At 45.0% G+C, this 27,826-nt stretch overlaps 2 protein-coding genes and 2 non-coding genes across 12 annotated transcripts; 1 reads left to right on the forward strand and 3 right to left on the reverse strand.

Annotated features, from left to right (window-relative positions):
* On the reverse strand, window positions 1-27,226 carry RNASE11 (ribonuclease A family member 11 (inactive)). 9 transcript variants are annotated; one of them, XM_057299714.1, is made up of 4 exons: window positions 5,084-5,116; window positions 4,678-4,740; window positions 2,137-2,240; window positions 1-1,606 (listed from the first exon to the last, which is right to left on the reverse strand). In XM_057299714.1, the coding sequence occupies exon 4, from the start codon at window positions 1,582-1,584 to the stop codon at window positions 985-987; it is 600 nt and encodes a 199-aa protein (XP_057155697.1). In that variant the 5' UTR covers window positions 1,585-1,606; window positions 2,137-2,240; window positions 4,678-4,740; window positions 5,084-5,116; the 3' UTR covers window positions 1-984. The 9 variants fall into 9 exon arrangements, with proteins under 9 accessions (XP_057155697.1, XP_057155694.1, XP_057155695.1 ...); XM_057299711.1 differs by lacking the exon at window positions 2,137-2,240 and having other exon boundaries at window positions 4,975-5,143; XM_057299712.1 differs by lacking the exon at window positions 2,137-2,240.
* RNASE12 (ribonuclease A family member 12 (inactive)) lies at window positions 7,282-8,496 on the reverse strand. Its single transcript, XM_008964118.4, has 2 exons — window positions 8,382-8,496; window positions 7,282-7,883 (listed from the first exon to the last, which is right to left on the reverse strand). Exons 1-2 carry the CDS (start codon window positions 8,413-8,415, stop codon window positions 7,402-7,404), a joined length of 516 nt encoding a protein of 171 aa, XP_008962366.4. The 5' UTR covers window positions 8,416-8,496; the 3' UTR covers window positions 7,282-7,401.
* On the reverse strand, window positions 26,400-26,471 carry TRNAP-AGG (transfer RNA proline (anticodon AGG)). Its single transcript has one exon. It is a non-coding gene; the product is annotated as a tRNA-Pro (tRNA).
* Window positions 27,196-27,277, forward strand: TRNAL-AAG (transfer RNA leucine (anticodon AAG)). Its single transcript has one exon. It is a non-coding gene; the product is annotated as a tRNA-Leu (tRNA).
* Window positions 27,278-27,826: the final 549 nt, after the last annotated feature.

Here is a 27,826-nt window from a genome sequence, read left to right on the forward strand (position 1 = left end):
TTTACATACACTTACATGCATTTATTTAAAATTAGAACATTAAGAAAGAGTGGTCTCAGGATGGAGGGAGGATTTAAGGAGAGGAATAGAAACATATGGCCACACATCGATGAAGAAGATAACTGTCCATACTTTAAGCAGAATGTTGAACCACGAACGCTTGCAAATAAATAGCTGGTAGTGAACAAAATTAACTACAGTATCATAAGACATCAAGGTTGAAGACCAGTCCTGCCTGGTACTTAGCACAGACTTTCTATTCCCATCTTTCTGGCTCCTCTATTCTTCCATGGCTTGCCATTCCTCTCCCACAGCCCCAGGGTATCAAGACTTGGCTTGAATAAAGATTACAATAAGAATTTTCTTCTCTTTACAGCAACCTGTGAAATAGAGATGAGGGTGGAAGAATGGAGATTGCATAGGGCTGGAGCTATTGACACTGAGAGCATCAGCTCAGCCAAAGAATCTTTTTCCTCTGGCATTTCCTGAAGGACAGGCAGACTCTTTGTTATGTGCATACATCAATTCACACAAGGGTGAGCACATACCCTTTGAAGAGAGTAGTGATAATAATATATGTCACACTTATTCACTATTTGTCTGAATAGTATCGTTGGCAGTACAATTAGCTTTTCATTGTCCATATCGGCTTTAGTCCTTGTTTCCTTAATTCTGCCTAGTTAGGTGGATTCTGTTTCTTGGCTTTATAGCTGAGCTAGGATGAAATTCAGTTTGTTTTACACCCCCCGCCACCCTCCCCCCACACAGAGAGAGAGATAGAGAGAGAAGAATCTGCACACCAGTATCAGTCATAACTTTTAATTGAATTATCCACAATTTTGGATTTTTCACTCCTCCAGTTAGAATAAATAATCAGGAGTTCACTGTAGTGCTAAAGAGTAGATATTAAGGAAAGGTTTAAACAAGAATGAACAAGAAGAGGTCCTTCTTTAGAAAGACCCTAGTCCTAAAGCTCTGTGGGATTTACAACTTAGAGCCACAAACTAACCAGCTCATCAGAGAATGACCTGTCAGCACTGTCAATATCTTCTCTAATGAGGTAACACTATGGTATTGGCACCTGGGGAATTGTTTGCCTGTAGTGAACTGGCACACTGTATTTTCCAGTTCTAGGCTCTCACAGCAGCTTATGCCAGGATTCTGTACAAACTTGCAGCTGGGGGCCCTGTGGACCCTGCGCATCACTTCCGTGGAGCTGTGGATGAAGTTATTGCTCCACTTGCACCATCCGTTTGCTTCTGAAACTTTTCTCCAGACTGTCATGTCATTGCAACACTCTTTGTCATTACCCGAACTGTTTCCCTTGGGGTCATTATAATGTAAACTTCTGAATGTCAGTAATGAGGAAGACATATCATCCTTGGACATGCTGAGGCTGGTATTTTTAACTAACAGGATCGGGTTCATTAATATCTCAATGGTCTGTTTTTCTTGGCCACTTTTTGCCATGTCATATTGCATCTCTTCGTCTGTAAATTCTTCTTTAATTATCTTCATTGTGCTTTCTGATGCTTCTGCAAGAACCAGGCCCAGGCTGAGCAGCAGCAGAGGAAAGGTCTCCATCTCAGATGTAGTGTAATCTCTTCTGCAGTAAAGACAATAAATGAAAGATAAAATAAGAAGATTAAAGAGGTAGTTCTTTCTTCCTCCTGACAGTTATTCCCGGTAGGGACCCCTACATGTAGGTTAAAATTTTTATATCTGTGAATGGAACTATGATATAATAGAAAGACAATCAGCTGTGGAGTCTGAGGACTGATGTTCAAATTCCTGCTTTTCTGCTTATAATTTATTCAACCTTATTTAACTCCAGTTTCCCCATCTGAAAAAAATTGTGAGAATTACGTAAGGTGACATGTTTAAAGATCTACAACCAAGTATTTGTTTCTTATCCTTTTCCCTTGGTCTATAATCTCATTGGTGGGGTGTATAATCTCCATGGTGGGTCACGATTCTCACTCAACACATTCCCTCACCATTACTGTATCTCCTATAGCCTCATATAGAACCTGGCACATGGTAGCCACTCGAAAACAAAATAAAACACACATTGCCATTTCCCCATCTCTCATTTCTTTTGCCACCCATTCTCATTCATAAGATTTCTGTCTTTACCAGTTCCTTCGGCAAGTTGATCCTGTAGAGGAAGATTCCACTTTGTTGCAGAGCTAAAAGTGAAATCGTGTTTGTTTCCTGGGAGTTTCTGCTGTTGTGTCTAACTGAGGGAAGGAGGGGCAACAGAGGGGTAGATAGGGTTGTATGAGATTGACGCAGGAGACCATGTGGAACCAAGGAAGCTCAGGGAGAACTGAACAAAGTGCCCATTTGGCAGTCGGAATCCCAATGACCTGGGCAGTACCATTGCTTCTTATTCTGTGAAATCTTTTCTGTCTATTTATACCAAAACCCAGCATGACTTTTTTGTTTTCTGAAACCCTACAGCACAGATTAAGTTGCACTTCATTTTATATGATCTTTTTCATTTTTCCAGTTAGTCAATTCATGTTAATCTTTTCTCCCTCTTGTTAGGCTAAAAATTCCTTGAGCCTGAAACACAGTTTCTGATTATTTATACTTTTATTCATACAGAATCAAATAATGAACTGTAGATTAATAAAGAATCTGCACTCCAGGATCAGTTATAAATTTTAATGGAATTATCCACAATTTTGCATTCTTCACTCCTCCAGTTAGTATAAATAATCAAGAGTTTACTATAGTGCTAAAGAGTAGATGTTAAGGAAACAGGAAGAAGAGCAGAGCAGAAATTCTCAGTCTTTCTGAAACATGTAATTCAAGTGGGGAGCATTCATAGCTGCCTGAGTTTTATTTAGTGTGTGTAATTACTGCACACACACTAATTTCTCAACACTATTTGTTAACAACATAACATGACCTTACTAGTATATAAGATCCTTTACTTGAGGTCAATCCTGGAAAATCCCTAAAGAATGGTTATTTAAGTTAATAATTATTTCTCTCTCTTTGGAATGATTCTATTTTCCTCTTTTTTATGTTCCACCTCTAAAGCCGCCATCCCTTCTACATTGATCTCCTACATTATTACCCTTACTTCCCTCCTAATCACCCCTTCCTGACCCTCCAATTTCTTCTATACACTACTTTTCTAAAAACATAACTTGCAACGACACTCAGAATTTTTGAAACATTCCTCTTTGCTCACAGTAGGAAGTCTGATCCCCTGAGCCCAGGAGCCAATGCTCCACTTGCTCTCATCTCAATCTGCCTATCGGGATTTATCTCCCATTATTTTGCTACACAAACCTGCCCTAGTCAATCAGTGTGACTCTTTTTTTTTAATATACCCTATGCCATCTCTCCCACTTAGCTTCTTTCTTGAATGGCTATTCTTTCCTGCCTCTTGAAATCCTTCAAAGCCCAGTTCAGATCTCATTCTTTATTTTACATATTTCATCACCGCTTAAGTCTACTAAATCCATTTCCAACTTCTCTGAACTTCTTATCATTCCCTTCTTATACCACTCATTTAATGTTATTATGTATGAACTTTTAAAAAATTATATTTGAATTTAAAATGTCTGTGTGAGAAACTAGAGGAAAAACCTAGCACCAAGAATACATAAGCCTTAATTGGGTTGATGGATTATTGATAGATTATTAAGAATTAAGTATATGTGTCCAGGTGTGTGTCCAAGGATGCCTTGACCAAAGACCTGATACATTTTGAAGGGAGAAAGGATGAGGGATTTATAGGGAATTTATTTTGTTTCCTAAACTTCTATATCCTATACCATTGACATCAGTAGTGAGGTGACAATAGGGAAACAGAAAGACCAGGAGGAGAAAGATAAACAGGAAGAAGAGCAGGGCAGAAATTTCCAGTCTTTCTGAGACATATATTTCAAGTGGGCAGCATTCACAGCTGCCTAGGTTTTATTTGAAACTGCTAAGAGGTGCCCTTTAAAAAAATATACCTGGCTGGGCACAGTCACTAATGCCTGTGGTCTCATTGCTTTGGGAGGCCAATGCGGGAGGATCACTTGAGGCCAGAAGTTCAAGACCAGCCTAGGCAACGTAGTGAGAATCCATCTCTACAACAACAACAACAACAACAAAAAGCCAGTTGTGGTGGCATATGCCTATAGTCCCAGCCACTCGGGAGGCTGAGAGGAGAGGATTTCTTGAGCCCAAAAGTCTGAGACTGCAGTGAGCTATGATCACACAACTGCACTCCATCCTGGGCAACAGAATGAGACTCTGATCCTATATATCTGTATAATATATATGTATATACATATTTAGATACAGATAGATAGATATAGATACACACACACCCAAACTACGAATGTCTAAAATGTCACAATTCTTTTGAATTTGGTGTTGATCCCTATTGAATGAAATTACTCTGAGGATACATCCTATTGGTTCATCTCAGTTATACTTTAATCTGCAAGATATTTTTAATTAGAAAGGAGGAGCTTCGGTGAAGAAGGGGAGAAAAAGCACTGAAAAGGAAAGAAAAGACAACAAAACCTAGGGAGAGGGATAGAAAAAGGAATCAGAATTCAGAAAATAGATGTAGGAACCTAAAGGATGCATTTCATCCACTTCAAAGTTTTGCCCAGAAAATGATGCTACCAAGGCCCAACAAATCATGTGCTCGGGACCACCTACCTGTTCCTGTTCAGTTTCTATTCAGATGCTGAGGGCTCTGTTTACCTAGTGACACCCAAAATTCTATGGAGACAACAATGACAACAGAATTACCACAGAGAACTAGAAAATGAAACTCAGCTGAAAAACGGCCACCTAAGATGGAAGAAGCCATGAGATGAGTAAGCGTTGCCTACTCACAAGGTTGCAAACTGTCCTTCACTTACGATTATCCCCCAACGCCCCCTCCTAAATCTGATCAATCGCATGGAACTTGATGGTTACAAAAGACAGAGCTAACAACTAGCGTAAGTGCACCTTCTTCTTTGACATGACCTTGAACTAAGTCCAAATGAGCAATGAACAGCTGAAGTCTCTCAACTGAAAAGATCAGGACAGAGAGTGCTCTCCAAAGCCTGTGACCCACCCATGCCTGCTCTAGGTCACTGTATGAGTCTCTAGCTCTCACATACAGGATTGAAATGCCATAGCTCAGAATTAGTGACAACATAATCTGGCCTTTATTTGCCAATTGCCCCTTATTTCTTACTACCTCACAATACAAATTCTCCCCTCCAACAATGGCTATAATATAGTCATTTTCTGTACTACTTAAGAAATAGAATTATAGACTAATAGACTTGGAAAGAACTTGAAAGATTATCTAATTCAAGATCCTCACTTTACAGACAAGGAAACTAATGAATAGAGAAGAAGAGGACTTCATGAAATCCCCAGAATTAGAAATCTCTCTTTCTCTTCCTTCTCCTTCTAGCTGTAAGGATACTACGCCCATAGCTGAATGTGGGGAAACTAAGCAGTAAGTCCAATTGTAAGAACTAAAAAGAGAAAAGAGTTAGTAGTCCGGCTCAAAGTCCTCTCTGTTCCTTCTGGAGACACAAAGAGGAGGTCACTGAGCTCTGAAAGTCTCAATCCCTCCCTGGGAAATCCTTATCTGTGTCTCTCTAAAGTCTTTAAGGGAAATGGTTTCAGACCAGTCAGGCTCCTTTCTTTATTTCAAGACACAAAGGGAGCTGCTGAACAGGAACAGATGCTGCTTGAGTTGTATATGCTATCTTTAAAAAAGACCCTAAGAGGTGACCTCTGTTGCTTCTACAGCTAGAAGCAGAGCTAGGATTAGGCTGAGGTTAATGAGACACTCACTCTAAGACCAAAATTTAAGAGAGTGCCACAAAACTCAATAATCAAGATACATAATATTTTAATGCAACAATTTTAGAAAATATTTATTTATTTATTTTTGAGACAGAGTCTTGCTCTGTTGCCCAGGCTGGAGTGCAATGGCATGATCTCGGCTCACTGCAACCTCCACCTCCCAGGTTCAAGCGCTCCTCCTGTGTCAGCTTCCCAAGCAGCTGGGATTACAGGCGTGCACCACCACACCCAACTAACTTTTGTATTTTTAGTGGAGAGGAGGTTTCACCATGTTGGCCAGGCTGATCTCAAACTCCTGACCTCAAGTGATCCACCTGCCTCAGCCTCCCAAAGTGCTGGGATTACAGGCATGAGCCACCACGCCTGGCCAGAAAATAAATTTAAAGCAAAATAATCCCTGATGAACAAATGTTAAAATTTTAAATACCAGGATCTGGCCCTGCACTACATGTTACTCACATAACTCATCTTACCCTGATCCTAGCCTTGTCAGATTGGATCTTCAAAATTTTGTGATAGATATTTTGAGCATCCAAGATTTCTTTCTTTTTTTTTTTGAGACGGAGTCTCACTCTGCCGCCCAGGCTGGAGTGCAGTGGCGCGATCTCGGCTCACTGCAACTCCGCCTCCCGGGTTCACGCCATTCTCTTGCCTCAGCCTCCCGAGTAGCTGGGACTACAGGCGCCCGCCACCACGCCCGGCTAATTTTTTGTATTTTTAGTAGAGACAGGGTTTCACCGTGTTAGCCAGGATGGTCTCGTCTCGATCTCCTGGCCTCGTGATCCACCCGCCTCGGCCTCCCAAAGTGCTGGGATTACAGGCGTGAGCCACCGCGCCCGGCGAGCATCCAAGATTTTTGCATTAATTTTGATTGTTTTAAAATACTGAAATCAAGGCCAGGTACAGTGGCTCACGCCTGTAATCCCAGCACTTTGAGAGGCTGAGGTGGGCGGATCACCTGAGGTCAGGAGTTTGAGACCAGCCTGACCAACATGGAGAAACCTCATCTCTACTAAAAATACAAAAATCAGCCGGGCGCGGTGGCACACGCCTGTAATCCCAGCTACTTGGGAGGCTGAGGCAGGAGAATCACTTGAACCCGGGAAGCAGAGGTTGCAGCGAGCCGAGATCGCGCCATTGCACCCCAGCCTGGATAACAAGAGCAAAACTCCGTCTCAAAAAAAGAAAAAGGAAACACTGAAATCAAATATATTCATCTAGGTTACTAGGTTTTTGGTCTTCTGGTGCCCTCTTAAGTTTTGCACCTCAAGTGAGTGGCTCATTCTGTTTATCTTAATCTCAGTCCTGTTTCTCATCAAAGGACCTAGAGATAAGGGACAAAAAATGGAAACACATGTAGAATTTATGGTTTAATTCAGTAAAGATTATTTTATTGAAGCAGAATAAAACAATCCCAACCCAGCAATACAGGAAGGATAAATTAATTACCAGTGGCTTCCCCTTCCGCTCAAGGCATTGCCCCATGTCCACGGTCCAGGTCTGCCTCAGGCACAGCCAGCTCCAATGCCATTGAGAGAAGAGATCTCAGACTCGGGAGCTGATCTTGAGTTATTTAACATAGCCAAGGAAACTATCTGGCCTCAAGTCATCACAAGTGACAAGAACAAACCCCTCTGTGGGGGAATAGTGGTACCTGCAGGCAGGGTATCTTGTGCCTTCAATGAGCTGACAGACTGTCATTTTGAATTTTGTCTCACTCTGAAAGCAGAAAATGGCCGAAAGGTTTTGGCAAGCAACCTTCTTGGGAGAAATGCAAATACCATTGATTTTTCGAGGCCTCTCATGGATGAAGACATGCTCCTTTTTACAAGTGTGGTCAGGTTCCCTGATAACTCTTTGTATGATCATGTGGTTGCAGTACCTTGCAGGAACGGGAACGTCATTCTGAGGGTAGTCCACATGCAAGTGTTCTAAGGTTGACATCACTGCTTCATCATTCACCTCATTTTCCCAGAACAGAAGCACCAAGAAAATTATCACCATTATTATCATCAGAGGTAAGAGTGACTTCGCATCTTTGGCTTTGACTGCTGTTGAGTAAGGGAAGATAGAAAGTAGCAAAGGACAGTCAGATTCCTCCTGCTCCAACCCCTAGCTGCTCCCCCATCCTTGGAATATTTTATTTCCTTCTCTCCACTAATTAAAATCACACTGACCTTGCAAGATCCAGCTGGAGGCGTAGTTCCCCAAGAAAGCCTTTTCTGAACATGCCAGCTCTCAGAGTTTGGTACTGAGCTGTTCTCTGAATTATTCCTGTTGTGTTTGTTTTGTTTCTACAAGTTCTTTGACAGCAGATACCACATCTCCTATTTCTCAAATCCTTCGAAGTGCTCAACACAGAGCTAGACATATAGAAGGTGGTCAAGGTTATTCATATTGCTGAATAACCTTCTTTCCCGTAATTTTCTCAACCTTAAATCCACCCAATTGCACATGATTTTAGTACCTTCTACTCATCTATTCTTCCCAATTCCTTCCAAGTCCCTCCCTCTGTCAATCCTGCTTGGCTCTGTGCTAGCTCCTCTCACCTGTCATTTTTCTGGTCACTGTCACAGGTAACATAGCCTTTTGATCATGAATTTGACAAAATCGCTTGTGTCTTGCTGTTCCCTGACAATAACTGATAGAGAGCCTGTTGAATGTGGGGAGGGCCAAAGTAGAAAGAGCAGAAGGGAGGGACCTGCACAGGGTGTGCTTGGGCACCGCTGGGGAGGAAGAGAAGTTACCTTCAGCAGGACAGTCGGGTAAGGCAGGTCCTGAATGTGTCCTCATTAAACAAGTGAGGACTTTTCGGAACATTTAGTGAAGGCCAATGTGTGCCAGCCACAGTACTGTCTCCTTTCTAAATTTTCAATCAGTCCTTATGACAAATACATGAAATTTTTCATTTCATTGACAAATAAATGAGTTGCAGAAAAGGTTAAGGTGGAGATGGGAAGTGAGAAGGAAAGCAAGAGTCCCATCCTTTCAGTGCCAAACACTCGAATTCCAGTTTTAGCAAGTTTCATTTCCACCCGGTGTCCAGCACAGGACAAAAACAATTCCCTTGTAATAACGTTAATCTTGATAAAGCCCTGGGCTTCTGAGGAGTATGGAGACAGTTCCCAAACTGCTGAACGTTGGAATCAACGGGAGATTTAAAAAAGTATTGGCTTCCGCCTTGATACATTCTGCTTTAATTGATATTGTGTGCGATCTGGGTTGGGGATTCTTAAAGGATCCCCACGTGATTCTAATATATAGCAAAAGTTATAAGGGGAACCACTGAACCATGGTATACATGGGAAACCCACATGGGAGATTAGTGGATAAGGGCTTAGTTAAAACATAGTGGTTCAAAGTATTGAGACCAGAGAATTATTTTTGTTGCTATCATCTCCCAGTTAGTTGATATAGGAACGGGCAAATGGACTTAGTTTTACTACTTCATGCCCTGAAGTCATTTCTCTTTTGGAGCGACAGGTACAAAATCTCCTCTGTGCATATCTGTGTCTTTCTAATTGGCAGGAAGAAAATAATCGCAGGGTAAAAAATTATCTAGGAAAAACAGAATCCTGGAGAAGCCTTCAAAGAATGCTTTTCTTTCTATACAAAAATGAAACCAAAATTTCAAATTGTGAAAATGAGCAACCAGGAGAATATATTTACTTCCAGAAATGTCCATTCTGGGTGTCCTTTCAGAATTCAAACTATCCTGTTTTGGATATGTGTTACCCAATGCCACAAAGATATAAGTGCATGCTTAATTTTTGACACGATTTTCAATTAACAATATTTGATTTTGTACATCTTGCAGAAACATTTCCAATGTATACAGAGAATTATATCTATGTACTGTAACATGTTCATTATTTCCTGCCAGAACTTCCAAGTAGCTGAAGTACAGATAATTTACTAAGTGTACAGGCAGAGAAGTAATCCCCGTTACAAAGATTTTCCCCAAAGGAGGCAACTAAACCTATCCCTAGGGTATCACACTGCAAAAGGAGTTGAGACTGAGTCCAAATGTTAACTAGTGTGGCAGCCTGGAAGAAAATATTTGTAATGCCTAAAACCACCTTTGTGGTTTTAGATTTATATGTAGATTAGCATCTACATATAAGAAACTCCTTCATGTCAGCCCTAAAAAGACAGGAAACCCCAGGGGGAAAAAAAATAGTCAAGGAAAAGCCAATTTCAGAAGATAAAGCCAAAATGGGTAATGAGCAATGCTCCACTTCATTAGTAATCAAAGAAATGAAAGCTAAAATAACAAAGAAATAGTTTATAACCATCAGATTATCAAAAATGATTATCAAGAATTAGAAAAACAGATCATATCAACTGCTGGTAAAAACATTGCTGGGCATAAAAATAGATGTGGCAATACTAGAAAGGAATCTGGAAACGTTTGGTAAGATTAAGGGTTTGACCTGAGACCTTTTAATCCCACTCCTGGGTATAGAATCTAACAAAATGCCACAGTATTTCTTCTGCATCAAATTAAAACTAATTCAGAATGGGCGCAGTAGCTAATGCCTGTAATCCCAGTACTTTGGGAGGCAGAGGCCGGCAGATCAATTAAGGGCAGGAGTTTGAGACCAGCCTGGGCAACATGGTGAAACCCCTTCTCTATAAAAACACAAAAATTAGTGGGGTGTGGTGGTGCACGCCTGTAGTCCCAGCTACTTGGGAGGCTGAGGTGGGAGGATCACCTGAACCCAGGAAGTAGAGACTGCAGTGAGCAGAGATTGTGCCACTGCACTCCAGCCTGGGTGACAGAGTGAGATTCCATCCCCCACCAAAAAAAAAAAAAAAAATTAAAACTAATTCTGAGTCTTTTGACTTAGAATTAATTTTCCTTGGGGAGAATTTCAACTCATGCCATTATAAAGTTCCCTTTTCCTCCCCAGATTTCCAGGGGAATCTGGACAGCATATTGTTCTTATTCCTTCTTTATTCTGTGGCACCTGTAGTGGCCAACGGCATTAACTAAGGGACAAACATTCTCATTCACCTCTGGTAAAAACACCTAGAATACAGAGTTCAGATCCAGAATCTTGACCCTTTGTTGTAGTAAGACGTGACTTTTTTCAAACACCTACTATATAAAGGATTTTTGTCACCTATTGTAAGGGCCTTTTATCATTCACATATTATTTAATTCAACATATATTTATTAAACACTACCTGTGCCAGGCACTCTTCTAGGCCCTTGGGACATACCAGTGAAAAGACAAATGTCCCTCTCCCCACTACTGACTCTGAATCAGTACCTCAATATAAAAATTGGTAATTAAAATATAAGAGTAGTACATTTATTCTGCCGTTCCTTCAGGAAGTATATTCCTGGGCGACCAAATCGCTTCCATGTGCTGTGGAAAAGCTCTTCTTTAGAGAACAATGACAACTAATAAATATGAAAAGAATAATAAAATTAGAAAATCGCCATTTTATAATCATTAATGAAATCATTAAGCCAGGCAAAAAGCATTTGCTGGGTGGTAAAATTATTAAATGAGAGGCTATATAAGGCCGGGCACGGTGGCTCACGCCTGTAATCCCAGCACTTTGGGAGGCCGAGGAGGGCGGATCATGAGGTCAGGAGATCGAGACCATGCTGGTTAACATGGTGAAACCTCATCTCTATTAAAAATACAAAAAATTAGCCGGGCGTGGTGGCGGGCGCCTGTAGTCCCAGCTGCTCGGGAGGCTGAGGCAGGAGAATGGCGTGAACCCGGGAGGCGGAGCTTGCAGTGAGCCGAGATCGCACCACTGCACTCCAGCCTGGGCGACAGAGCGAGACTCCGTCTCAAAAAACAAAACAAAACAAAAAACAAACAACAACAACAACAAAAACCAAACAAACAAAAAAAAAGAGAGGCTATGGGGAACTTTGCAATGGAAGATCTAGCTGCCACCACCCAAACAGAAGTAGAAGGTGAGTTATGATGTGCCTCCTAATAAGGTACTGTAGCACGTGCACAGCACTGTTTACCCAGTAGTATTGCCAAATAATTGAGCAGATTAGTTTATTATGCCTTAGATTTAACTTCCAGATTATAGGAAATTTAGGGAAAAGAGGTGCAAATTATATAATACTACAAGGAAGCAATAAGACAGATCCAGATTATGTGACATTCTACCAGTTTCTTCACAAAGTCTATCACACAAAAACAAAGAGGCATAAACTGTTACAGATTAAAAGAATATTCAAATTTTGAATCTTACTTGAATGTGCATATGGACTGGGCATTAGATTATGTTAAGAACATAATTTTACTTTTATAAGATATAATAATTATAATTATGTAGAAAATGTCTTTATTTTTTGGAGATAATATTCAATAGCTCTAAGTGTGAAATATCATGATGTCAAGTATTTTCTTCCAAGAAATAAAGCAAAAAGAAACGAAGAAAGAAAAAGAGAGGAGGAAAACGGGAAGAGAGAAAAAAAATCTCTGGCAAATTTTTTATAATTGTTGCTTTTAGGAGGAGAGGTGTAATAGGATCTATTCTATTCTTTCTACTTTTGTGTATATTTGCAAATAAGTATTTTTTAAAAATTAAATTCCTTCTCTCATGGAATTTACATCTGGTGGAAGGAGATAGACAATGAAAAATAAGCATCATCAATACTTTAGTGTTTTAGAGGATAATAAGTGCTGTGCACTTTTTTTTTTTTTTGAGACAGAGTCTCACTCTGTTGCCCAGGCTGGAGTGCAGTGGCACAATCGCGGCTCACTGCAAGCTCAGCCTCCCAGGCTCAAGCGATTCTCATGCTTCAGCCTCCCGACTAGCCGGGATCACAGGTATGCACAACTATGCCTGGCTAATTTTTGTAGTTTTGTAGAGATGGGGTTTAGCTATGTTGCCCACGCTGGTCTGGAACCCTTGGACTCAAGCAAGTCACCCATCTTGGCCTCCCAAAGTGCTGGGATTGCAGGCGTGAGCCACTGCACCCAGCTGGTGTTGTGCAAATTTAAATAGGATGATCAGAGTAGTCCTAGCCATTACAGGTTTTCTCTTTCTGCCTTTCTAACCAAGCACTAATATTGTTTGAGAATCTACCAGTTCTCCACATAACCATGAGCTTCAAGGGAACCTGCTGGGGATCTGGGTGTGAATCTGCTGGGCCCTGAGTCAATCAAGGTAATCCCATTCATGTGGGGCCAGTGAGAAGGAAAGGATGCACAGCTGGAAGCTTTTGAGAAGAGTGCACAGGGTAAGGATAAGCTGCTGTAACAAAGACATCATCAGGCCAGGCGCAGTGGCTTATGCCTGTAATCCCAGCACTTTGGGAGGTGGAGGCGGGCGGATCACCTGAGGTCAGGAGTTGGAGACCAGCCTGGCTAACACAGTGAAACCCTGTCTCTACTAAAAATACAAAAATTAGCCAGGCATGGTGGCGTGTGCCTGTAATTCCAGCTACTCCGGAGGCCAAGGCAGGAGAATCACTTGAACCCAGGAGGCGGAGGTTGGAGTGAGCCGAGATCGTGCCACTGCACTCCAGCCTGGGCAACAGAATGGGGCTCCATCTCAAAAAAACAAGAACAAAAACAAAACAAAAAAACAAAGACAGCATCAGTAATCCAGTGACTTAAAGAAGTTAGAAAGTGATTTCTTCCTGGCTTAACAGTTCAAGGTGAGCACTTCAGATTCTGTTCACACTATCATTCAGAAACTCAGAATTATTCATATATACTTTTCTAAAACCATAAAACACTTTAAGAAAATATTAAGAACTAATTCAACTATATTATGGAGTGGATACCTACCAGGTTATCTAGTCAGACTTTTTTTAAATTTAGATTTTTATTTTTAATTGACAAATAATAATTTTATATATTTATGAGTTTCAATGTGAAGTTTTGATATATATAGTACACTGTGGGATGATTATATCAAGCAAATTAACATATCCATTACTTTTTTAATAGTGCAGATCCTTTTTTAATAGCAAGAACATTTAAAACCTACTCTTTGAATAATTTTGAAATCTACAAAATGGCAGCATGGCCCAGGAGTGTGACTGGCAGTGAAGGAGCTGGGAAGACCTTGGATGCAGGAAGGTCATTTAAAGCAAAAGGTGCTCCCCTAACTCCACGATTTTCTAGACTTTTCCTACTTCTCTATCACCCAGAAGCTACCTTTGAGCACTTTGAGCACCTCTCTTAAGACAAAAAGGTTGAAAGTGCCTTTGAACTGGGTACCGATTTCTTTCCTTTTCTGTGTATTTTCACTAAGGATCCCCCCGAACCATTTTCACCTCCCACTCTGGTGATGAAAAGAGTCAGGTGATATCCTGAGTTTCTTTCTAACGGTGGAAGTAGGCCTTGCTCATGAGGAAATCTAGGCTGGTTCACACACACTCTTAGTCACCCAATGCAAGTTCACATGTCGAGAAATATTTCTAAGAGCAATGCAAAGGCCATGGGACTTTACCAACCCCTCCAGGAACCCTTTCTTAAACTAACCACCCCCCTCTCTTCCTTGAGTGTCTACAAGAAGCTTTTCTGTGCGGTTCCAGCACATAACTCCCTAAGTGGTGCTACAGGCGATTTATCTGGCCTTCTCCTTGCATGCTGTGAGCCTCTGGAGAGCAAGAGGAATGTTCTTGTTCTCTCTAGCACAGTGCCTGGTATTTCTGAAGAGATCAAAAAATGTTTGTGGAGTGGATGAATGGGTGAAAGATGTCAGATCTTTCCCCTCTTCTGCCAGTAAGTAGCTGTGAAGTCATGTCACTGCTCAGGGTCTGCATGGTCTGCATTGCTTCCACTCTAAAATGGGGGTAATAAGGAAGAATAAAGGAAGAATTTGACTATTTGTAAGATCTCGCTCTGCTTTCACAAACTAAAGTTCTGAGCTAAATTAAAATGAACTCCATGGCTGTTCTCTTAAGATGACAATGCTCTGGCCACAAGTTTTATTTTCCCCCACCCTAAGGGAATAGGAGGTGGTCTCTGCCTCCCAGCCTGGAGTGCAGGGGAGCAGTAGCAACCGGGGAGCTGGAGCCTGGGTACCAGACCCTGAAGTGGGAGCTGACTCAGGAGTGTGGTGGAGCAGTTCTGTGAACTTGCCTAGGAATTGGCATTCAGTTGAAGGGACACCTTCCTAAATCGGGAACACTTACTACTGGGGAAAAAAGGCACGAGACACCCCTGCTCTGGAGGGTTCGTTGTCTACTTTTGGCAATTGCAGAGCTGTTTTCTTGACAAGGTGTGAAATGAAGGATTGTGCGGTACCCTCATAAGCCCCTGGGCACTGTTCCAAACCCCCTCCTACCACCTCACCTGTCCCCTTGTCCAGGTGGAGTAGACAGACTGGGGCCTATATGTGCCCAGAACAAGCTGTTCCTGATCGTGGGCAGGACATGTTCTGACGAAGCCATCGATCTCAGCCCTGCAGTTATAGCCCTGTGCTATGCACATGGGAGATCCTGTTCTCCCTTGGGGAAAAACAAGTCATTTCTTGCTTTATAACTTTCCTCGTGTCTCTGAAATGATTGCCACCAGGCAATAGCCCAAGGAAGACCAGGCTAAGGGAAAGTTACCTAAGTGTGTCTTTCTAACAGCTTCTGGGTAGGCCGGTGCCTTCAGTTTTCCACTTCTGAGAATGCTTTGATCATAGCTTATCTGGCTTCTCCTGTGTGTCCCCAGGCTCAGCCCTTAAAAGTTCCCTTTGAATTCTCCTTGAGGAAGGAACATTAGTCAGCCTTCCCCTGTGGCACCTCCCGGACATTCATATCTTTCATAGCACTCCCAGGCTTGAAATAATATAAATGTCCCCGATCCCAAATAATCACGAAGGCCCTAAAGAACCCAGAAGTGGTAAAAACAGAAACTCCCACGGCGAACCCCGCCTCTACTAAAAATACAAAAAATTAGCCAGATGTGGTGCCGCGCGCCTGTAGTCCCAGCTACTCGGGAGGCTGAGGCAGGAGAATCACTTGAACCCGGGAGATGGAGGTTGCAATGAGCCGAGATTGCGCTATTGCACTCCAGCCTGGGCAACAGAGCAAGACTCTGTCTTGAAAAAAACAAAAAACAAAAAAAACACAGAAACTCCCTTTTCATAACCACCTAACTAGAGCAGAATGAGCAGTGAGCCGAGAGTTGTGAAAGCTGGATTCCTGGCTTGACACTGGCCCTGCCACTAACTAGTTCTGTGACCCTGAGCTTCCTTCCGTGGGTCTCACTGGCCTCCTTTGAAAGTGGCTGGGAGTTGGCAGAATTGGCAGGTTGGAGGAGGTGAAAACAACTCACAGTTTTAGAGGTGAAAAAGCACCTCAAACTATACCATTCTCTGAAGCAGGGCTCTATGCTTGTGTATTAGGAAGTTGAAACGTGGCTCCCAGGGGCTCAGCCACATTTCCAGCAGCTTGTTCTGGACACGTACAGGCCCCAGTCTGTCTACTCCACCTGGACAAGGGGACAGGTGAGGTGGTAGGAGGGGGTTTGGAACAGTGCCTAGGGGCTTATGAGGGTACTGCACAAATCCTTCATTTCACACCTTGTCAACCCTACTGCACCACAGTGATCTTTTTAAAACACAAATCCAGTTATGTGCCTGTGATATCCACTTTCTTCATCTAAAATGTGTCAATGGCTTTTCATTTGTCTTAAGATAATGACCACAGTCCTCACCTCTGCCTACCAGGCCTTGCATAGATGGCCTCTCCTCAAACCACTCTCTCTCCATCTTCATATTCCTGCCATGCACTCCGCTTTTTTAGTTCCCTCAACTCTTTGGGCTTTCTTCCAACTCAAGGTTTTTGTTCGTTTGTTGCTGTTGTTTGTTGTTGTTTTGAGATGGAGTCTTGCTTTATTGCCCAGGCTGGAGTGCAGTGGTGCGATCTCAGCTCACTGCAACCTGTCTCCTCAGATTAAGCGATCTTCCTGCCTCAGCCTCCCAAGTAGCTGGGATTTCAAGCATGCACCACCGTGCCTGGCTAATTTTTGTATTTGCAGTAGAGACAAGGTTTCACCATGTTGGCCAGGCTAGTCTCAAACTCCTGACCTCAAGTGATCCGCCTCTCTCGGCCTCCCAAAAGTGCTGGGATTACAGGCGTGAGCCACCAAGCCCAGCCCAACTTAAGGTTTGTTGTTGTGGTTGTTGTTGGTTCCACTAAAGTAACCGTCAAAAAGATGAATGAGCTTTATAAAGAAAAGCTCTCTGATATTATAAAGAGCAAACTATAGCTCTTTTAGGCCATGAAAATACATCATTACATTTACTCAATATTTATTGAGCAAATAGTTGTTGAACATTTATTGTATTCCAGGCACTGTGCTTAGAACAGAGATTTCTACAGGAAAGCAGACAGATGTTGTCTCTGCCCTCAAGAAACAGTCAGACAATTTTTTAAAGCTAAGAAATATAATAAATTTATTATGTTAGTGATAAGGACCGCAAGGGAAATTACAGGGTTTTATGCAAGCAAAACAGACTACTTCACTTATTCTGGGTTTTCTGGGAAGGCTTGTCTAAGGAAAGGAAGGATGCATAGGTTCACCAGGCAGAATGGGGAAGGTGAGTGGAGTAAGGAACACTCTACAGTGAGAGAACCAGACTATGTGGCTGCAGCATGAGCTGTGGTACCCGGTGGCAGAGGCGCTGCTTGGATGGGCCCCAGTGGAAACATGGGAGACAGTGGACAGGTCTCCCACAAGTGTGAAGAAGGCACTGAAGCAACTGGAAGCTCACACCACCAAGAAGGGGTGCACCTTCGCCAGCAGAGTTGGATGGGCATTTCTGACTGCACTACGTGAAGTATACGCTCAGTCCCTGCGGGACGTGGCACAGCTAAAGGACCTTCAGGCCTAAGTTGGGTTGCTGGGGGCCCAAATGCACAGCTTGGAGCAAAACCTGGGTGTAAAGGACCTCCAGGTGCAAGCAGGGTGCTTACAGGCTCAGATAAACAGCCTGGAGCAGGAGCTGGAAATAACTGTTGGCATGACCTTGAGCCCATCCTCCAGGCCGGACACTCGCGCTTGGTCTGATCCTGAGGAGGAGGCTCCTCTGCTGTGGGCTTGTCCTGTGATCCATCAGAAGGTAGAACATGAGCAGCTGATGGGACCCTAGGGGAGAGCCCAGAGGCCCCCCGCAGTGGTGAAATACACCTCCTATAGTGCTTCTCTTTCCACTGAGTTTTGGGAGTTAGGTAAGCAATGCAAGGAGCACCCAGGGGAGTCCCCCCTGCCTGGCTACCCCATTTTGGGGATGAGGGGGCTGACAGCGTTTCTTGCTCTGCCTCCGAGATGGAGAAGCTGGCTTCTATAACTCACCCCTCCCTTCATCAGTGGCTGCAGCTGTGCCGATGGTTGGCACAAGGGCAAGGTGACCACATGTTAATCGAGTGGCTGATGGCAGCCATATGGACTGTTAGGAAGGATGCTGGAGAGATACCAGAAATTATGAGTCAATAGCAATCATAGCTGATTTGGTACAGGTACTCCTGGAGATGGGCATGCGGCAGGCTATGTTGGATCTGAATCCCTAGAGGCCAGATGATGAACATTTTATCTCCCACGTGAGGGATCTTGTGCTGACTGGCAGCCTCCGAGTGCTTTTGGCTCTCTAGCTGCTGTTCTTACTCCATATGTGGGGTGCCACATACATGAAGTGACTACTGCTATGGCAGCCCTTGAGGAGGCAGAAGGCCATCAGCGGGATTGGGGAATCCGCACCATAAAGAAGGGGAGGTGCCCCCTTCACAGGTAACCACCCCACGAAATAAAAAGGGACCCCAGCGGGTGACCCGCATGCAGATGTGGATGGATTTACTTGCAGCCGGGGTTGCTCGGGAGGAAACTGAGAGGAAACCCAGTGGAATGCTGTTGGCTCTGTGGAGGCAATAGTCCCCCCAGCAGCAATTCCAGAAAATACCCGAGGGGGCAAAATACTGTTGCTCAACCCAGCCCCGCGGGGACACGGCAGCTCAAGGACCATTTGCAGACTGGTGAAGAGACTGGGCCCTTCCTGTTTGATTAGGGAACTGGCCGAGGTGCTTGGCTTGGTGGGGGGCGCCGGACGACTGGAGGCCTCATGTGGAACTGGGAATCCACTAGTCCCCCACCAATGTACAGCAGGTCCTAGCACTGGTATATACTGGTGCAGACTGCAGTCTTCTTTATGGGAACCCAGATAAGTTTCCGGGAAAAGCTGCATTCATTGATGGTTATGCGGGCCAGTCAGTGAAAGTGAAACCTGTGTCTCTGCATCTTGGCATTGGCCGCCTGGCTTCCAGCCTGTACGCTGTGTATGTTTCTCCTATACCTGAATATATTCTGGGGGTGGACATTTTGCATGGTCTGGACTTACACACCACGGCCAGAGAATTCAGACTCCAGGTTCATGTAGTAAAGCCAGTACTGCGTGGGCATATACATATCACCAGCCCCAAGGTCTGCCACAACCCCGACAGGTTACCTCCATTCATCAATACCATTTGTCAGAGGGGCATACAGAGATAACCAAGACGATTAGGAAGTTAGAGGAGGTGCAAATAGTGCCTGATATCCATATCCCCTACAGTTCCCTGGGATGTCCAGTCAGAAAGCCTGATGGAACTTGGAGGATGAGAGTGGATTACCAGGAGCTGAATAAGGTGACACCCCCTCTGCATGCAGCTGTACCATGGATTTGAGGGACCACCTGACAACGGAACTGGGACAGTACCACTTTGTAGTGGACTTAGCTAATGCATTCTTCTCCATCGACATTGCTCCAGAGAGCCAAAAATAATTTGTCTTCACATGGGAAGGGTGGCAATGGACGTTTACTGTGCTGCCACAGGGCTATGCGCATAGGCCCACCATTCGTCCTGATCTTGTTGCCATGGACTTAGATGCCTGGAAATGTCCAAAAGGGGTTTGCCTGTTTCGTTACATTGATGGTATCATGTTAACCTCTGATTCTCTTGCAGATTAAGAAGCAGCAATGCCCCTCTTGTGGCAAGAGTTGGCAGCGTGCGGTTGGTATGTCAACGCATCCAAGGTCCAAGGGCCTGGATTGTCTGCCAAATGCTTGGGAGTTGTTTGATCAGGTAAGACAAATGCCATACCAGAGGCCATCATTGACGAAATCCAGGCATGCCCCTGACCCACCACGGTGTGGCAACTGCAGACCGTTGTGGGCCTCGTGGGGTATTGGCAGGTATTCGTGCCCCATTTGACTCAAATGATAAAACTGTTGTACCAGTGAACAAAAAAGGGAGCTACGTGGGATTGGGATGAGGAGGCTGAAACAGGCTTTCTGGCTGCCAAGCAGGCCATTCAGCAAGCACCGGACTTACAAGTAATTGATCAGGGGCACCCATTTGAAGTTGATGTACTGGTAACCACAGATGGTTTCAGCTGGGGCCTACAGCAGCACACGGAGCACTTTAGAACGCCAATAGGTTTTTGGTTCCAGCTGTGGAAGGGAGCTGAGCTCCGGTATTCACTGATAGAGAAGCATTTAGCTGCTGTATATGCTGCTGTTCAGGCCTGTGAGAGCTTGACAGGAAGGGTTGCAGTCGCTGTGCAGATGACTAACCCAATAGCAGGGTGGGTGCATTCATGGGTAACAATCCCCCAGACTGGGGCAGCACAGGCGTCCACATTAGCAAAGTGGGGTGCCTACTTAGAACAGCAGAGTATGCTGAGTACAAGTCTATTAGCAACAGAGTTACAAGAGGTCTTAGGGCCTGCAGTCCTAACGCAAGATAAGGCCATGGGACCTGAGGCACCCCACGCCTTGAGCCATCACCATTTAAAGAAGAGCGCCTTCCCATTCCTGATGGGGCATGGTATGCAGATGGGTCCAGCCGGGGTGCTAATGCTGCCTGGGCTGCTGTAGCAGTCCAGCCTAGCACCGATACCATATGGTTTGATAACGGGTGCGGACAAAGCAGCCAGTGGGCTGAACTTAGAGTGGTGTGGATGGTGATAACTAAGAAGGAGTCACCTATAGTACTTTGCACCAATAGCTGAGCAGTCTGTCGAGGTTTAACTTTGAGGCTGACTACCTGGAAGTTACAGAATTGGCTTGTAGGCCATCGGCCCATTTGGGGCCAAACCACATGGCAAGACCTCTGGGAAACAGGTCATCAGAAAGATGTAACTGTCTATCGTGTGTCAGGTCATGTGTCTTTGGCCACCTCCGGTAATGATGAGGCAGATGCCTTAGCCAGGGTCTGATGGTGAGAGTCAGCACCTACACAAGATGTAGCTTTGTGGCTACGTAGGAAATTGGGACATGCAGGGAGTAAACTGATGCAACAGGTCAGTAGGCACTGGAGTCTGTCTTTGCCTTCACAGGACATTTTAGAGTCCTGCTGGAAGTGCCAGCATGTGCTCAGGCATACCCCAAATGGAGGCAGCTGCCCATTATAACACAGCAAGTGACGGTAAGCCAGATGCCCTTAACCAGATGGGAAATGGATTCCACTGGGCCACTGCCAAAATCACAGGGCTACACATATGGCTATAGACACAGCCACTGGCTTGTTGTTTGCCTACCCTTGCAGGGCAGCTGACCAGCAACACACCATTCGAGCCCTGCAACACTTATGTGCCTTTATACGGCCGTCCCCTGGCTGTTAAAAGTGATAGAACACATTTCACTGGACAGCAGGGACAACAGTGGGCACAGCAGATGGACATACAATGGGGGTTTCATGTTTCTTATAACCCACAAGCCGCTGGCATGATTGAGCAATATAACAGACTCCTGAAGAACGGGTTACCGTTGCATGTTGCTCCCCTATCTTTGAAGGGCTGGAGTTCCAGGTTGGACCAATTACTTACAAGTAATTGATCAGGGGCTCCCATTTGAACCTGGTGTACACGTGACCACAAATGGTTTCAGCTGGGGCCTATGGCAGCGCATGGAGCCCTTTAGAATGCCAACAGGTTTTTGGTCCCAGCTGTGGAAGGGAGCTGAGCTCCAGTATTCACTGATAGAGAAGCATTTAGCTGCTGTATATGCTGCTGTTCAGGCCTGTGAGAGCTTGACAGGATGGGCTGCAGTCGCTGTGTGGAACGACTTACCCAATAGCAGGGTGGGTGCATTCATGGGTAACAACTCCCCGGACTAGGGCAGCACAGACATCCATGTCCAGGTTGGACCAATTACTTACAAGTAATTGATGAGGGGCCAGTGCAACACATTTGCCATCTGGCTGAGGGCATCTGCCCTACCATCACTTAAAATTTTGTGTTAAAATTTTGAATGAGCGACCACGGAAAGGTGGCCCAGCCCTGGTGGAGACACTGTTACCGTGGGCCACCATCCCCATCCAGCTACAGGTACACACCAAGGATGACCTCCTCTGACCAGGTATGGGGACAAATGGTAATCTATTGTTGCCTGCCCCAACGCCCCTGAAGGCAGGGGAACAGAAAACCTGATGTTGGCCATGGACCCTCCAAGCCCCCCATTGCAGATGGTTAGCTATTGTAGCCCCCTGGAGGGAGCATCTGCAGTATGACTTACATGTGGCTCCTTGGGTATTTAATGTGTGGCCTCCACGATTGACCATTTGTAGGGGAATGGCCAGGTAAGGGACCCTCCTATATATGTACTGTCTGTGTGGCCTATTTTGAGCTCCCCTGTGACTTTGGCTTGGGTACAAGACCGAAAAGGACCATGGGGAGCTGAGAAGGTGTGGTATCATCACCCAGGGCAGGAGCCTTGGCAGCTGCATTGTTATCCAGAGATGAAAAGTTAGCCTGTATTGGCTGGGCACGGTAGCTCACGCCTGTAATCCCAGCACTTTGGGAGGCTGAGGCGTGTGGATCACCTGAGGTTAGGAGTTCGAGACCAGCTTGACCAACATGGTGACACTCCATCTCTACTAAAAATACAAAAAATTAGCCAGGCGTGGTGGCACATGTCTGTAATCCCAGCTACTCGGGAGGCTGAGGAAGGAGAATTGCTTGAACCCAGGAGTCAGAGGTTACAGTGAGCCAAGCTCGTGCCAGTGCACTCCAGGCTCAGCAACAGAGTGAGACTCTGTCTCAAAAAAAAAATGAAAAAAAAGGAAAAGTTAGCCTGTATTTTGCCTGAGGGACGTGATTTGCCCGTTAATACCTGTGCCTGCTTTGTTGTTCTGGCTGTAGGTTGACATGCTCCAACAGCATTGTGGACTGGGCCCACACCTACGCTGAGGTGACCAATGTCTCCAACTGTTGGATCTGCTCCACCTTCCAGCAGCAGCTGCGGAGAGTTTGCCCTGGAACGCGTATCCTGCTTCTGTTAAGAACTGGACATGGCTAGAAGCTGGGGGTCCCACGGACAATGGGTGGGATGCCACAGGGCGGGCTTTGGATAGGAGGCATCACAAAACCCATGGCAAACCTGGCCCTTGGCTGACTCGTAGTGTCCATGATGGATGGAGCTGGCTAGTGGGAGAACACGTGGTGCCCCCATTGCAGGTATCACAATGTATAGAGCAGCACTGGGGTAAAGTCACCGTGGGATGGTTGCCTACTGAGGTTTGTGCAAACATAACATGTGTCACCACACCAAGGGTGCAGTGGAACAAGCGGCCTTACCAAGGCCAGGCCCCCATGGACTTTGTGCCCCCTGGGAGTTTATGGGTCTGTGGGGACACAGGATGGCCATATCTCCCAGCCAACTGGACTGGACATTGTACCTGGGGTTGGCCCTATGTGCCTGCCATTGGGCTTCCCACATTGCCTAGTCGCCGCATAACTGGGAGCCACTGTGTTCCTGCTTTTTCCCAGTGCAGCAGGCCCTCTAGTGGTTCTATCCCTTAGCAATGACTATCCCTGGAGCAGGCGTCATTACTATAGAAAAGCAAGTTGCAGCCTTTGCAGACCACACAGCTCGGTCCCAAGTTGCCCTCCTTTTGTTAACTGATGAAGTTGATCAGATCAGGAAGGTGGTGCTGCAAAACCAGATGGCCTTAGACATAGTCGCAGCTGCCCAAGGTGGCACCTGTGCCCTTGTAGGGACACAATGTTGTACATTTATCCCTGACAACCACTGGAATATAATGGCAGCTTCACAAGGGGTGTCATAGGAGATTAAGGTGATTGAGCACCTTACTGATGACCCCACGCAGAGATGGTGGGCGTCTTTGGGATCTGGCCTACAATGGGCTCTCATAATCATAGGTAGCATAGCAGGAATATTAGTGGTAGGTTGTTGCTGTCTGTGTTGTTGCTGTGGCCTATGGGTCCAGGGTGCTGCCACATGTGCACGGGTCCCCACCAAGAGGATTCCCTGGCCTAGTGGGTGGAGTGTAAGGAACATGGCTGTGTGCAGCCAAGCAGGCATAGGCCAAGGTAAACAGCCTAGATGACTCAGTGGGATTGGGGCGCAAGTGCACAGTCCCATATCTTATATAATCATAGCCATGTAGGCACAACATAAAGAAGCTCCCCACCTGGCTCTCAGTCACTATCGTTTGTGTAGTGTATAAATGTAACACTGACCCTGCGAAGGGGCTGCTGAATAAAGCCATGTCTCATTTACCTGCTGTCTCTTGAGGGTTCTTCCAGCTCCCTGCCCCACGTCCACCTACTCCCCTCAGCCCTCAGCTGGGGCTGGAACCTAACCCTGAGCATGACAGAGATGCACAGAGGGTTGTAAGCAGAGAAATGACAAGCTCTTAGGATTTGACAGGATCATTCTACTTCGTGGAAAATAGATTTAAGGGCACAAGGACAAAACAGAAAGACCTGCTAAAGGGCTGCTGCAATAGGGCAGATGAGAAATGGTGATGGCTTCGACTACAGCAGTGGTGGTGGAGGTGGTGAGAAATGTTTGAATTCTGGAAATATTCTGATGATAGAGCCAACATCATTTCTTAAGGGATTGAACATGAGTTGTAAGAGAGAGGAATAAAGGATAATTCCAAGATTATTTGTTTCATAGTTCTTCTAAATATCTGAAGAAGTATCAGAAGTTAAATACTCAACAGTGTAGCTAGGAATGAAGTGAAAAATACCTGTGATTTCTAGTTCTTGTTCATCAGATGAGTCAGGACACATGTGGCTGAACTATAGGATGTAAACACTGAATACCCCGCTGGTAGCAGGGTAATAGAGATGAAGAGGGTGTTCTGAGGATCTAGCCGTTGCGTAGAAAGTGAAAGCCTCCCTCCCCCCAACACACGCAGCCACATACCCTTCTCAAATAAGCAGGGTGAACCACTAGGCTGTCTTTTCCCTCTTTGAGGGAAACACATGTTATGTTTGCACAAACCTCAGTAGGCAACCATCCCATAGCACAGTCCATTTCTGTGGCTTGGGAAAGTAAGGAGGATTGCAGAGGCAAAATAATGTGGCACACGGTTGTACCCAAAAGAAAACTTAACTAGGGAAGATCAAGTACCAGCTAGAAGGGGGTGATTCTGAGGAATGCAGAGTAGGACACAGGGTTCTTACAGAGTTACCCCGCCCTGCATGGTCTCCAGCTGTGTCTTGTAGAGGAACTTAGTAGCATATTAGCTCCCAGGGCAATTCCAGTGACATCTTGGGAGCTTTTTCTCTGAAAAATAACCACTCCTAGGCTGGGCATGGTGACTCTCAACTGTAATCCCAGCACTTTGGGAGACCAAGGCAGGTGGATCACCTGAGGTCAGGAGTTCGAGACCAGCCTGGCCAGAATGGTGAAACCCTGTCTTTACTAAAAATACAAAATATTAGCCAGGTGTGGTGGTGCAGGCCTATAATCCCTACTACTTGGGAGGCTGAGGCAGGAGAATCTCTTGAACCCAGGAGGTGGAGGTTGCAATGAGCCCAGATTGCACCACTGCACTCCAGCCTGGGCAACAAGAGCGACACTCCATCAAAGAAAGAGAAAGAGAGAAAGAGAGAGAGAGAGAAAGAAAGAAAGAGAAAGAAAGAGAAAGAAAGAAAAGAGAAGAAAAGAAAAGGGAAAGAAAGAAAGAAAGAAAATCATTCCTAGGGTCCCATCCTCAGAGATTGCAGTGTAATTGTTCTGGGGTTGGACCCAGCAGTGGATGGTCAAAAAGCTTCACAGGTGACTCTAATATGCAGATACGATTGCAAATGCCTGTTGAGGAGTTCATTCCCAAGGGGCTACACCAACGAGTTCCCCACCCCCATGCACACACAGAAGGGTTCAGTGAGCTGAGGCTTGAATGACGGAGTCTAGGCTTTATTTGTGACAAGAACTTCGCCACATCTGCTGGCCCCTGCACTTACAAAGTGAGGGTTATGTGAAACTATTAAAATATGACTGTCCTGAATGAACAATTCCTGCATAATAACAAAGAACTGCAAAAGTAAAAAGCTGGTTGATTTAAAATAATGATTATGTAAAAGAAATGTACATGATATGTGGTAGCACCTGGTATTTATCCTCATAATGTAATACCATGACAAAGAGCATTTTTGCCTAAAGATGAATACATATATTTGAAATAATGGAGCATTACATGGTACTCACATACTAACTTCAGACGGTGCTTACTTTGTGCGATGGTGTTTAACGTGAATAAACCTGTGGTTTTATTGGGATGTCCACTGACAGAAAAATCTGTGACTTTATGGGGGCCAACTAACTGGGAGGGAAAGAAAAAGAGAACAGGGCTCGTCCGGGATTTGAACCCGGGACCTCTCGCACCCTAAGCGAGAATCATACCCCTAGACCAACGAGCCACCTATAAATTTTGGTTGGGTTACTAAACTTTAATAAAACTTTCAGCCACGTCTACAGTTGGTCACTGTCTTCTTTTATAACTATGGGCATGGGTGACACCTAGTGGATAAAGTAAACCACTGCAGGTTTTCTCACCTAAATTCCGGAAGGCGGCGCCTTGTGACTGCAGATCCCTTTTAGGAAAAATGTTCAGGCGTCAGTGGGAATAATTTATGACATGAAATTGCATGTTATAACATGAAATTGCATGTTTTCACTTCCGAGTGAGCCGAAGATGCTGTAGGACAGGGAGCAGGCAAATCAGGGACCGTCCCGAGTTATCCGGTGGTCGGAAGGCATCTCGTCCTTAACAGGTACCGACCGCTGTGCCCGCGGCCGGCGAAAGCTGTCGCCGCAGGGCGCCCTCCGTGAAGAGACCCCGAGGCAGAAGAGGGCCCCGACGCTGCCCGGTGACCCGCCTTGCCTGGCACGGGGCTGGCTCTCCAAACCGTTAGACCTGACAAGGTTGCCCTCCCTCTCTCGCGACGCCTTTCACAACATGTATTATAACTCTTTCCACCAATTTCAAATAGTGCGGCTTAAAAGATGAAGGAGAGCTAAACAAACCAGAAAGAAAAGAAAGAAAAAATCCGGTAAAACTACAAATACAGGATCATGAAGTTGGCAGGTGGGGAGGGTAAAAGAGGAAAGGGTACAGAATATGTGCCCAACTGTTAGCCAGTAGGTAGCGTGGCCGAGCGGTCTAAGGCGCTGGATTAAGGCTCCAGTCTCTTCGGGGGCGTGGGTTCGAATCCCACCGCTGCCAGCTGCTTACCTTTTCTTGGGGGAAACCATCCGTGTATTCCGATTAGTGTACTGGTGCTACCACGTTAACACAGTCTCTTCACCTTTCTCTAGCACCCAATTTCGTATCTCCAGTTGGTAAAGAATGTAGCTGTCCGCTATTTTGGAACGTCTCGTATTTCTGAGTCTTTCATAATGTGAAGTACTTCATAAAGACAGTAAAATCCTCTCAAGATCATAAAGATGCTTTTGAATCCATGGTTTCCCAAAGGAGGGAAAGCGCCAGGACATTAATATAATTCATGTGTAGCCTTTGCTTTGCCTTTAAGTGGACGAGCGTACTTTGAGCTCTTTGCCTTTAAGTAGACGAGCGTAATTTGCACTGTTCTAGTTGTTGAGGAGTACAAAAAGAGGAATAAAACAATGCCTGCCCACAAGAGAAACTCACGGTCTACACTGGAAAAATAAATCCTACAATTAAAAAAAAAACGGTCTTGAAACATTGTAAAACATCATCGAGTAGAAAACAAACGCGGCATAAGGAAGGTAGTGCAGTGATGTGGGAAGGATG

Source organism: Pan paniscus, chromosome 15 (assembly GCF_029289425.2).
Source record: "Pan paniscus chromosome 15, NHGRI_mPanPan1-v2.0_pri, whole genome shotgun sequence".
Classification (NCBI taxonomy): domain Eukaryota; kingdom Metazoa; phylum Chordata; class Mammalia; order Primates; family Hominidae; genus Pan; species Pan paniscus.